This window comes from Urtica dioica, chromosome 12 (assembly GCF_054948205.1).
Source record: "Urtica dioica subsp. dioica isolate 48M chromosome 12, U.dioica_male_clone48M_v1_H2, whole genome shotgun sequence".
Taxonomy (NCBI): domain Eukaryota; kingdom Viridiplantae; phylum Streptophyta; class Magnoliopsida; order Rosales; family Urticaceae; genus Urtica; species Urtica dioica.
The window spans coordinates 11,090,488-11,103,682 of record NC_142767.1 but is presented as its reverse complement, the minus strand read 5'-3'; the positions used below and the strand labels follow the sequence as shown (position 1 = coordinate 11,103,682).

The 13,195-nt window shown below is 35.4% G+C and overlaps 1 protein-coding gene and 1 long non-coding RNA gene across 3 annotated transcripts; one reads left to right on the top strand and one right to left on the bottom strand.

Moving 5' to 3' along the window:
• Positions 1-275: 275 nt before the first annotated feature.
• LOC149379099 (uncharacterized) lies at positions 276-3,404 on the bottom strand. 2 transcript variants are annotated; one of them, XR_016294214.1, is made up of 4 exons: positions 3,049-3,404; positions 2,183-2,283; positions 1,708-1,802; positions 276-568 (listed from the first exon to the last, which is right to left on the bottom strand). It is a non-coding gene; the product is annotated as an uncharacterized LOC149379099 (long non-coding RNA). The 2 variants fall into 2 exon arrangements; XR_016294215.1 differs by lacking the exon at positions 1,708-1,802 and having other exon boundaries at positions 3,049-3,401.
• Positions 3,405-7,106: 3,702 nt separating this feature from the next.
• Positions 7,107-9,000, top strand: LOC149379098 (protein NUCLEAR FUSION DEFECTIVE 4-like). Its single transcript, XM_089603404.1, has one exon. The coding sequence runs from the start codon at positions 7,143-7,145 to the stop codon at positions 8,895-8,897; it is 1,755 nt and encodes a 584-aa protein (XP_089459530.1). The 5' UTR covers positions 7,107-7,142; the 3' UTR covers positions 8,898-9,000.
• The last annotated feature ends 4,195 nt before the right edge of the window (positions 9,001-13,195 follow it).

Sequence of the window (13,195 nt, the reverse complement as noted above, 5' to 3'; positions counted from 1 at the left end):
CAATCACCGATTGTTAAATATTCTTTAATACTTTATTCCAACATAATATATATATATATATATATATATATATATATATATATATATATATATATATATATATATACACACTAAAGTTATGGTGTTTTATAAATATTTATTGTCATTTAATTTTCAATAAGTAACATAAAAAAAATTGTTTTTAATGGACACTTTTGTCCTAATTGTGACTCAAACTCATGATCTTAAAGTGTTATTGGTGGAGTTGTTTACTACTTGAACTATCCCACTGTCACGACCCGCGAGCGACAGCTCGCCCACGAACCGCGACTGATCAACTCAAATATGTACATAACTCATAATATAAACACATAAATTAAACATAAGGAAATAGTTTGCGAAAATTCGGGGAAATTTTTCGCTTTTATAACTTAGAGTCTTATAGCGACTCCTATACAAATATGTTCCGGAACGTTTTAACAGAAGACACTAACCCCCGATTAAGAAACCCCATAGCCCATAGGTCAAGGCAATACGCGCTCGGTCTCGGTCTTCAATCTCGTTTCCCGCTTACCAGCTTTTCCCTTATCTACATTACCAAGGGTCATAAACTATGAGTCGATTGACTCAGTAAGTGGGAGTCTATCTATAAAGTAAAACGACTAATGCCATGTGACGTGCAAACAAGCATACAAGAATGCAGAATAATTGCTAGATATCGCTAGAACATAACATTAGAGTATAACTGACGCGTGATATCACACTCTATCTATTCACTTGTCGTTCTGCAAGACCGTACATCCTCTTCTGCTACGATCTCCACAACGACAATAAGCCAGCCTCAGACCTCGAGCAGCAGTCTTACGGCGGCTTGGGTGTTTTAAGATTGTCTGGGATCCACTAGTGGTACCATCTTCATCTGACGTCGGCGCATGTGTGCCCCCTTGGCACGACAATGAGTTCACTCGAGGCGACTCCTCATTGCTGAATGGGTTCACTCTAGGCGACTGCCCATTACCATCGGGTTCGCTCGTGGCGACTGCCCGTTATCGTTGGGTTCGCTCGAGGCGACTGCCCATTACCATCGGGTTCGCTCGTGGCGACTGCCCGTTATCGTTGGGTTCGCTCGAGGCGACTGCCCATTACCATCGGGTTCGCTCGTGGCGTCTTCCCGTATTGTTGGGTTCTTCCCAGTTTTGAGTACTCAGCGCCATACAGACCACCTAGGTCTGCCACAAACACAAGTCGTTGACTTGTGGGTACCACCGACACGAGTTTAATTAAAGTTTGGGTACTCTGCGGCTAGCAGCGTACACGTTAAACTTATATACAGAAGAGCGTAACGGGATAAACCCCGAAAGAAATTATTATTTCTCTTTGAAGCTCGTTAAGTGTTTTAAGTTGAAAGCTCGAAGTGTGACTTTCGAACTCTCTACTCCCGATTGAATTCGAGAGTCTTATCGCTCTTCCGTCTTCTCGATTCTAACCTACTTCCTAGAGTTAGAAGAGAAGTCTAACCACACACAAAGCAAACAAGGCTGGTTCAAGTTAGCGTTTGAACCTAACGGGCGAACCCGAGCTAAGTTTTCAAGCAAGAGTGGCCGAAGCCTTAACTTTCATGTTTATTCATTTTAGGGCTTTCACCTACTCTTGTTTACTAGCAAATAAATGCACAAACAAACAGGGTTATTCCCTTGGTATGTAGTTGACTTATGTCTCCACACTTACCCGGAATTGTTCGACAGAAAGCTTGACGATTCCCGAAGATGTCTTGCTTCACACGTTCTTCGAGGCACTTGGCACTTGTCGAAACGTCGGAAGAACTAGCATCCGAAGTTGAACATCCGTTAGTTATTGGATTCGAGTTTACTTAAAGAGGATATGGTTCGTTGTCGGGATTAGAGTTGGTTCGGAATTCGAGAATTTAATTTATTATTCCTCGGTTTTCCGGAAGTTAAACTTATTCAAGACTCGCATACTCTCGTATCGAGAATGATACGAAATAAAGTTCAACGAGTAATCATGAGTCTTAAATAAATTAAATAATCCGAAATTAAAATAACCGAGAATTCCAAACGAATAATAAATTAAACTCACAAACGTTATTAAATAAATAATCATAAATTATTTATTTAAATACTGAAAATACATATCATAAAACAAACTAAGAGTATTTAAACGCTATAAGCGATTTAAAACTCACGAGTTAATCGAGCTTTATTTCGATAACTCCTTTATCCTGTTATCTTCAAAAACCGGCCTTGTCGTTTTTGACTCGTCGGGTTCCCGCTCGTCCGTCAAGATCTGTAATTCAAACCCGGAATCCCATAACGAGTTAACATCTTAATTCCAACTTTAATAAACTTCCAAAATCCAAATCCCGTTTTCATAACTTACAACCCGAACCCAAACCAATTCAAGCGAACTCAACCCGAATCCAACTAACCGAAAACGTCCTAACACAACAACAACCACTATAACTCCTGAGGCTCAGAAATATCATACCACAAACAAATCAAAACAGCCAAAAAACTTGCGGCTAAAAGAAACCCACGACCACAACGAGCCACGGCCAAAACAAAATACTCGGCCAAACATCAACACAACCATGACGACACTCAAAACCAAAACATTCATGTTCTCAGATCATCATCACAGCCTCAAAAAAAAAACCAACAACAATCATCAGAATTTCCTCAAATAAGTGCACACGGCCAGATTAGCAAACTCAAAGGAAATTCGTCCAAAAATTCAACAAAATTCAAACAGCCATTAACAACCAAAACTCAAGCTTTAAACAGGTTTAGAACGTCTCAGAATCATCACATAACTCGCAGAAATCAAAAGCCCCAAACAAAACCTAGTTTATCACATTTTCGGCCAAATTTCATACCAAAACCAAGAAAATTCATAACAATGCTCAAATCCGAGTTAGGAACATCTTTAATCAAGTCCCACAACCAATTAAAACTCATCAATTCCACTGATTTCGACTCGGATTCAAAACCCCCAATTTCACAAGCTATGAACCCTAGCTTTGAATCCAAACCAAAGAGAAGAAATCCTCACCTTAATCAGCGAAATCCCTTGCTTCCACTGCTTCCTCGTCCTCTTCCCGGTGATTTCCCCTTGCTCCAACGTCCCGGTGGTTCACGGCGAGCTCGCGGCGGAGTGCTTCCTCGGCGTGGACGCGCGGCGACGTGGCTCGATGGCTTGATGGCGCGCAAAGAAGAAAGGAAGGAGAAGAGTGAGAGAGGCTGGCAGTGATGATGAGGCTTGGTGACCGTGAAGATGGAGCTCGGTGTTGTTTTTTTTTTTTTCCTTTTCCTGGTTCTCTTGGCCGAGTGATGTGATTAAGAAGAGGGAGAGAAGAGAGATGGAGACCGAGAATGAGAGGAAGAAAGAGAGTGATGAGGGGTGACGTGGCTGAGAAAGAGAGAGGAAGAGTGGAATCAGTGACTACATGGCATTCTCACGTTACGCCACGCGGTACAAGCGGTCCACTCAAACTTTGACACGATTCTCTTAAAACGACCCCCTTTTTCCTATTTTTCTTTCAATCTCGTCCTTCAAAATGTTGCACATAAGTCCTTTTAAAATAAAATCTCACAATCATGTCCTTAATTAATTGAAAATAATCTTGAAAAATAACCGAGAAAATTATTATTATTTCCCGTTATCTTGAATATATTTAAGGGATTCCGGAATTTATTTTTACTCTTGAGATTTTTAAATCTCCGAGTCTATTCCGAATAATTTTATTCGGAAATAATATCGAGTTTACTCGAATATTCTTATTCCGAAATCTCGTCAACCTTAAATATTATTATTTTCCAAGATATTTAAAATTTAAGGACGTCTCATATGCAACAAGAATTTGAATTAAAACTCGTCCATTTTATTCAAATTCACAAGTCGAGCGGTTACAAAAGTTAATACATTACACCCACTTGGTAAAAAAAAAAAATTACTGTTGGATAGTTTTTTTTAATGACAAAACCAATTTATAGTGTGTCAATACTTAATATTAAAAATTACAAAAATTTATACAAAAATAGCCCATTGAAACTTTAATTATATCGGCAATGTAGGAAGTCATATGCGCTCCCTTGACAAAAAGAAACAATTCTTTTTTAGTTTAATTAGCGCGCATTTACAGCGTATTTAATGACTTCGCAATACTCTTAATGGCATTAAAAATGAGGGCTATTTAAATCTCTTCACTGTGGCGGTCATATAGGCATTTAATAGAGACAACATAGTTTTACTTTTATAAAAAGTTATTTTTAAATTCTGTTTTTGAAAAAAGCTTTTTTTTTCAAAAGCGAGATGTGTTTGGTAAACTATTTTTAAATTATATTTTATTAGTAGCAAAGCAGGTTTAGCTCTTGGTAAAATAAACATGATTATGGAAAAAGACCAAAATACACATCTTAATATAAGTAGATTTAAAATATTTATAAAAAAATAAAAAGAAGAAAAATAAAAATAAAACTTTTCTAATCCTCGCGTAGTTGCTGTTTATTTTATGGAGTTCGTTTTCCAGAGAATGAGTGTGATATTTATACACTTAAGTATGTAAATGTGTATATTTATTGATGAGAATTTATATTTTGTTAAAGATATTTGTTAGAGAAATTATAGGAGATAATTTAAGTATTGTGACCCGGTATATTTTGTGAATAAAGGTGCAATTTGTTAAAAACTACATATGCGCATATTTTAGCTTCAGTATATTTTATAGATCGTATATTTTTTTTGTTATATCAATTTCTGAACGACTAGACGAGGATATAAAAGTAATTGTGTATTTGAAAAGTTACGATTTGTACCTTTTCCAAGTTACGTTTAATTTGCAAAAACGCTTTTGAAACTTTTATTGAAAATTGTTTAACTAAACAATTCGAAGTAGTTAAAGTTTTAAGAATTTTTTTTTTAATTGGGCTTAATAAATTTAGTTGAATTAGAGCCAGTGTCTTTTGAGAAAACAACATTATAAATCTTTAGTGGCACGGCTTCATAGTGTCCAAGAGCGTGATTAAATTTTTTTAATGATGGATTTTGAACATCATTAAAACCTTATTTCTATAAGTGGAAATCTGAACTGAATGTAACAGGACGAAACAGCCACATCGGAACCAAAGACTACAGGGGCGGACCCAGGTGCAAGCCTCAAGAGGCCTGGTCTTCCCAAGCAAAAAATTTCGGGCTTAAAATTTGAAAAATAATAATAATTTTTTTTTCAGCCTAAATTGAATTTTGGTCCCCCCTCTGTCCAAATTCTGGATCCGTCGCTTCCAAAGAGCCTAGTCGAAAGGCAAAAAATAGATGCAATATATATAATGTTAAAAACAAGTAAAAGAAAACTACCACCGACCAATGATATGAGAATAAGAACAATGCTAGTGCTCACCTAACTTTTACTGGTACCAAATTGCTGAGAATAGGCACACATTTCATTTTATTTTCCTTTTCACTATGTGTTCACATGCTCTCTTATTTATCAATCTGGCTCTACTTCTTTCTAAGCTTTAGCTTGTCCATGTTTCTTTTTTTCCTTAGGCTATCTATTTAACAAATTAGTCTTTATGTATACTTGATATCTGAATTGAAATTGAAAACTTTGCGAAAAGTTTTGTCGACATTTATTTAAAGAAATCAGTCTTCCGTAATTAATCGTAAATATATAAGATCATAGTTCAATTTAAGATATTGAATATTGTAAATAAATCTAAAAAAGAAATGGAATTAAGAATTCTTAGACTAAACCCTTCTATAAAAATTAATATTTAGTTGATGTATGTCTTTTCATTTTAGCAGCTAGGGTTGTCTTTCCCGCCATTTTCAGCAGTCGTCAACTAGTACTAAAATTAAATGTCTTTGATAGCTATATTTGAATTATTTTTTAGTTTTAAACGAACAAACACCTTATATTTAAATATCTAGGATTAATACTCTTCAACCACTTCATGATATAATTCGTTTTATTTTAAAACACTATATTATTATTTTAAATCACATGTCAATAACATTAATTAAACAAAATAATTGATAAATAAATTGAAACAAGATATTATGTCTATTTGCAAATTTAATTATATGAAAAATACTCTCAGAGATCAACGTACAAATATGATTGAGCTATTGCAGTGGCTACTATTTCATAACAACAGCAACAAAAATTAATTGATATTTCTTTTCATTTTAGCAGCGGGGGTTATCTTCCCCGGCATTTTCAGCGGTCGTCAATTCTAAAACAATATTTAATGTCTTTGATAGCTGTTTGAATTATTATTTTTTTGTTTTAAACAAACAAACAAACATCACATATCTATATATCTAGGATTATTTAGGATACTCTTCAGGTTGCGTTTGGTTTTCATTCCAAAAACTGTTTTTCACTTTTTGAGTTGGAAAAATTGAAAACAAAAAGTGAAAATGTGTTTGTTTTAATTTTTCGGAAAAAATTTTCAAAAAATTTTGAAGTTGTTTTGTAAGAAAGTAAAGAAAACTGAAAACAAATAAAAGGTGTTTTTGAAAAAAAAAAAATTTCTCTTCTCTTCTCCTTCTCCTCATCTTCTCTTTTCATTCTTTCAAAAACAAAAATGAAAACTATACCAAACATTTTTTTTCAGTTTTTTCACTTTCTCAAAAACAAAAATGAGAACTGTACCAAACAGCTTTTTGAAAACAATTGCAAAATAATTTTTCAGTACAACTACAAAAATTAGAAAATATAAAACAAAAACTTTTTGAGTTAACTACCAAACACAACCCAACTTCTGCATGATATTATTCATTTTTATTTTAAAGCGCTATATTATTGTTCCGATCATACAAATCAAAAGTCAATAATACATAAAGATAATAATAAACAAATATAACCCACAACAATATATTATTACATCAAAGTAGGCTATTGACAGTAACTAATCTTGTACGGATCAATGGACATCACTAGTTCACTACGCTAGTGGAACCACTGAAAATAATCATTATAAAGTCGATAATTCCCAGTGGTTGAGGCAACGACTAACTGTGAAAATGCTTTCAATACATCCTCAAGACCTCAACGATTATGAAAGTGAACTAACGAAACAGTACTGGTTACCACAGACACACAGAGAAAACAAAGCAAAAATAATAATTAAATAAAAAAAAAAATGAAAGGAAAAAACCCGATGACCGGGCTCGCCGGGCAAGTCCTGACGGGACGGTGGCTGATGGTGTTCGCGTCGTTCCTTCTGATGGTCACCGCCGGCGCTTCCTACATGTTCGGCCTCTACTCAAACGACATAAAGTCCGTCCTGGGCTACGACCAAACGACGCTGAACATGGTGAGCTTCTCCAAGGACCTGGGAGCGAGCTTCGGCCTCTTCGCGGGCTTGGTCAACGAGGTGGCTCCGCCGTGGGTGGTCCTCGTCATCGGTGCGGTGCTCAACTTCTTCGGAAACTTCATGGTGTGGCTCGCGGTGACCAAGAAGATCGCGGCCCCGCCCGTGTGGCAAGTCTGCCTCTACATCGCCGTCGGAGCAAACTCGCACACTTTCACCAACACCGGCGCGCTCGTCACCTGCGTCACCAACTTCCCCGGGAGCCGCGGCGCCGTCCTCGGCCTCTTGAAAGGCTACACCGGAATCAGCGCCGCCGTGATCGCGCAGCTCTACCGCGGCCTCTACGGGGCCGACCACACCAGATCCTTCACCCTCTTCGTCGCCTGGCTCCCCACCGCTCTCTCCTTCGCCTCCCTCGGAACCATCCGCGTTCTCCGACCCCGGCGGGGTGATATTAAGAACGGCGACGGTGATGACGTGGACGTGTTCTACAAGTTTCTCTACATGTCCTTGTGCCTCGCGGCGTACTTGCTCGTCATCATCGTCGTCGAGGGGTCGGTCTCTTTCGACCGCGCTCAGTACGGCTTCAGCGCCGTCGCGGTTCTCTTCTTGCTCCTCTTGCCTCTGGTGGTGGTCGTTTCAGAGGAGTACAAGCTTCTCAAAATGAAGGAGAAGAGCAGTGTTATTGAGTTATCATCATCGTCTTCTGCGGCTAACAATAAGTCTGTGGAAATAAAAAAAGAAAATAACAAAGAAGGCCGTTGGTGGGAAAATGCTCTGAAACCACCGGCGATCGGGGACGATTTCACGATCCTCCAAGCCGTGTTAAGCGTCGAAATGCTGGCGCTTGTGCTGTCCACGGTTTGCGGGATCGGAGGGAACATGACGATGATTGACAACCTAGGTCAAATCGGAGCCTCTTTGGGTTACCCTCAGAGGAAGATCACAGACTTCGTATCACTAACCAGCATATGGAGCTACCTAGGCCAAATAACAGCCGGGTTTCTCTCCGAAGCCCTAATCACAAAGTACAAGTTTCCCCGCCCCATTTTCCTAACCCTAGTCCTTCTCTTCTCCTCCGTCGGTCACCTTCTCGTCGCCTTCAACGTCCCCAACGGGCTATATGCCGCTTCAATCATCATCGGATTCTGCTTCGGCGCGATCTGGCCGTTGATCTACACTGTCATCTCCGAGCTCTTCGGCCTCAAATACTATTCCACACTGTACAACTTTGGGGCGATGAGCACCCCGGTGGGGCTGTACCTTCTCAATGTCAAGGTCGCCGGGAATTACTACGACAGGGAGGCCCGGAGGCAGCTCGAGGCCCGCGGGCTGAGCCGGCAGGCCGGGCAGGCGCTGAACTGCCTCGGCGGAGAGTGTTTCAGGCTGTCGTTTATCATAATCTCCGTCGTCACGCTTTTCGGGGCAGCGGTCTCGCTTTTTTTGGTGGCGAGGACGAGAGAGTTTTACAAGGGCGATATCTACAAGAGATTCCGGGATGATGACGTGGCTGTGGGGAGAGAGGTCCTTGATGGTGGCCGGTCAAAGGTGGCTGGAAACGACACACATGTGGCTGTCGTATGATGGCATCATATTTTGGTTAGCAAAGGTTGTTTGTTGAAAAAACGAGTTTAACGTCAATAATCGAAACAGTTGTCATAGAATAAGTTTCCAAATAGGGTTGTCGAGAACCTATAAATTAAATTAATAATATATTTGACTTCCTCGTACATTCCCTATATATACGTAGAAGCTAGTTTATATTTGACTTCCTCGTACATTCCCTATATATACGTAGAAGCTAGTTTATATTTGGTGGTCGGCCAAGTAGCTGAGTCAAATTAGGGGTACCCCTAAGTCAAATGACGATATGAATATAAATTTATGATTATATAATAATGACATACTTATATACTTAAAATTATCTATTAAAATAAAATATTTAAAAAAAGTATGAAACATTTTAAAATTATAGTATAATTTTATTTGAAAACAAAATATTAAGATTAAAAGAACATACAAAGAAATTGGTAGCAAATATTTACATTTATTTTAAATAAATTATCAAAAAAAAAAAATAAGACACTGAACATGAAATTTGATTACTTAACGCATAAATGATATGACATCTTATGGAAATTTACCAAAAATTGTATAATACCAAAATATAAAGAATAATGTAAAGGTAAAAAATCGTAATAATTTTACTACATTAAATGTATGTGAGTAAAACTTATTAACCTGTAAAAGTATGGTTACCTGCACACGCACAATTAAGCAGCAAAGAAACATCTTTTAAAAGACTGATTTTAGTTAATACGAAGATTTTTCTTTTTTTCGTAATATTATTGAATGATAAATTATGTAATTATAAAATTCTAAAGGATACTCTTGTCGTTTTACTATAGACGTAATAGTAATTTTACTGTAGACTAATAGTAATTGGAGTCAATGTGAACAGTGTCACGGCGCTCTCCTTTATTAATATATAATAATGTCTTTACTTTTGTCGATTATATCTTGATCAGAGCAGCTAGCCTTGGAGAACAAGATGGGTGGGACCTTTTTGAGTCAATGTGATAAAATGTGGGTGGGACCTTTTTGAGCAAGATGGGTGTCTAAAGCTCGTCTCTACTATTATTCTGTTAATTGATAATTTGATACCGCTTATGCTATCCGACCAAATATCGAGTTAGAATTTCTATGATATCCTGATTATTTAAACGAATTTATTTTTATTTTATTTTTGGAAGTTTGTCTTTTGCCGCTTTACTCTTTTTAATATGTATTGTAATATTATTAATTATTTTTAAACTAACTAATCAATGTTGTTGATTTTGTTTTATTATTTATGTTCTTTATGTGTGTTAGTTGTTATACTTATCATTATTCCAAAACTACAACTATTTGTTAGGAGAAGTTTTAATACATAGATTTCTTAAGTGGGCGTTGAGTTTTGTTAAGAGATTGGTTTACTCTTAAAATTCACCGAGGGAAGTCAAAATTCTGGGGGAAACATTTACGATTTTACCTGTCTATTATTCACCGTGTTGAAATTTCAGTTACAGACTAATTAATAATTCCACTCTATAAAAATATGCTTTTGTCATTCATTCATTGAGACCAAAATACCTCAAAGATAAATCAATTAATTCTCAACACCAACCAAAAACGGAAAATAATGACGGAAATACGACATATTTATGACAAAATTATGGCAGAATAAAAAGGAAAGAAATACGACAAAAATAAGAAGCTAACATGACAAAATTTAGATGAAATAAGAAAATACTTGAAGTTCCAACCTGATTTGAAATAGCTTGGTATAGCTTTCAAAAATTAAGACTAGTAAGTAATGATGTCGTTGATCAATAAATTGGATTCTAGTTTTCTTTTTTATTTATTAATTTTATCTCTATCGTCTCGTGCTCACTTATCTTGCCTATTATCCGTACATATATGTCAAAAATTATATTGCTGAAAATGTTGTGTTTAGTGCCCACAAGTAAAGGTAATGATGTATTTATTTTCACAAAATTAACCAAATAAACCATCGAAAGTTTAAGAATTGCTAGATAGTCAACTTTTTGTAAATTTTTTGTAAATAACCATCTCAACTTATTTACAGGATCCAAAAAGATAAAATACTCAAAACATTCCCGCCTATTTTGGGGTTTTTTTGTCTTTTTAAGTGCCGTAAATAAGTTGAGGTGGTTTTTTACAAAAAATTAACAAAAAATTGGCTATTATACAAAACGTTATAAGTCAAATGACTATATAACTAAAATACCCATTTATTTTAAGTGTAATAAGTCATTTCAAATGTAATTTGATGTCAAGCTGATTAAATCAATTAAACAAAGCACACATTCTTTCCAATATGTGTTATGATTTATGAGTATTTGTCTAGAATAACTTATAACATGTGAATAATCAATTTCATATTTGCATAGCTTATCTTCTAATAGTTCTTTAATAAGTAACATTTACAATCTTAGAAACAAATAGGTATTAAATTCCAATAACAAATTGTTAGAAAAACTAATGTTGTTTGGTTACGTATCATATAGAGTTTGTGAGTGTATAGTTCTTCACATATATCTTATGAAGATATTGAATATGATCAGTACACTTTCTAAAACTCAAACCTAAAACCATTTAACTCCTAAAGTAAACCATTGTGTATGAATACAATCAAGCTTATTTAAATCCTGAAATAAGGCATAATCACTCGTGGCTAGACATCTTCATTTGGTGAGGCAACGATGAATGCTCAACTATAAGAACATATGATTAGGCACTTGGTGGAATGACTTAGTCGTGTGAGGTTATGAGTTCTCATATATAATTCATGAGCAAGATTAATTACTGAAATACAATATATATATATATATATATATATATGTATATGTATATCACCTCATACTTTCTTCTTTGATAGTATGAATAAATTAGTTAGACACAATATTCAATTGCGACTGCTCATTGAATTAAGTGTTGTGATCGGTAGCTCAAACCCAATTTGTTATTTCTTGTGCCCACACATAAATCCTATATTGTTTTTCGTTGAGTATATTTGTCGACTCTTTTTTGATTATCCGTGCACATGTGTGTCCTGAATCCAAAATATTATCAAAGACCAAGCACGCTTCAAGAGATTAGTTTTTCTTAATGTCATCTTGCTTATTGTTAATGTTTCACTAAAACTGTATTATTGAAGGGCGCTCTAGCCAAATAGCCAAATTGAAACATTAAAATTTCAATTTAGCCAACGTTTCATGACTTTTAGTCAAACCGCCATGTGGCAAAATTTTAGCGTGTTAAAAAATCAATTTTGTCCTTACTTAGAAATCCGCCCATTTTAATTTATTAATTTTAAAAAATTAAAAAATAAGAAAGCTTGATAATTAGAATCCCGCTATTTAGGTAATTGCATCCCTAATACACGCATATTAATGTCTGAAAAAATTAATATTGAAAAAAACAAGTTTAAAAAATATCTCGAAGAAGAGATGAAGATGGCTACCTATTAAAAATAATTAACTATAATTGCAAAAAAAAACAAGAAAACTTGCAGACAAAGATGAAGACGAACAATTAACAATAATTAATCATCATTAAAGGAATCTAGCAAAAATTTAGAGTAATATAATTATACAAGATTCATAAGTAAAACCTGGTACGTTGATACATACGTATACTGTTCAAAAAATGATGTGTGTAAGACAAACCTGTGTTGGACCACTCAGCAGTGGATCTTCACGGCGTGTGTGTAGTATGAGTCAGAAATCATAAGTTATGCAGAGCAAAAAAAAAACAGAATTAATATATAAACAATCTACTTTACTGTCATGTGTATTATCCAGATTCAAAACACTGAGCACACAAGCTAATTAAAATATGTGGTTAAAGGCACGTAAAATAAAATTGTGGTTAGTTGTTTTAGTTTTCTTTTCTACGGTTTGAGAGGGAGAGAGAGGGAGATAATCGCATAATTCAATTTAAAATAATTGCATCTAATCAGCAACAACTACCAGCTATATAAATGGAAATAAATTGTGTAATTAATTAACAAAATAACATAATTAATTTGAAAAAATGACAACGGTTATTTATTAAAGGCATACTGGGCATTTGTAAATGCCGATTTAAGTGTCAACTCATTAACGTGACTATTTGTTTTCGAATTCCTAAATGTTGGCTATAATGAAAATTTTAAGTTTGATGTGACTTTGTTGGTTATAAATTCCTTTTTAAATAAAATTGTTATGAATATTGCCATAACATGTTATGTCAAAAGTTTTCTCAAACCCTAAATGACATTTTCAATCATTAGTATCAGAGTTAGAGTTAGTGTAATGCATGCACATGATGATCATTAA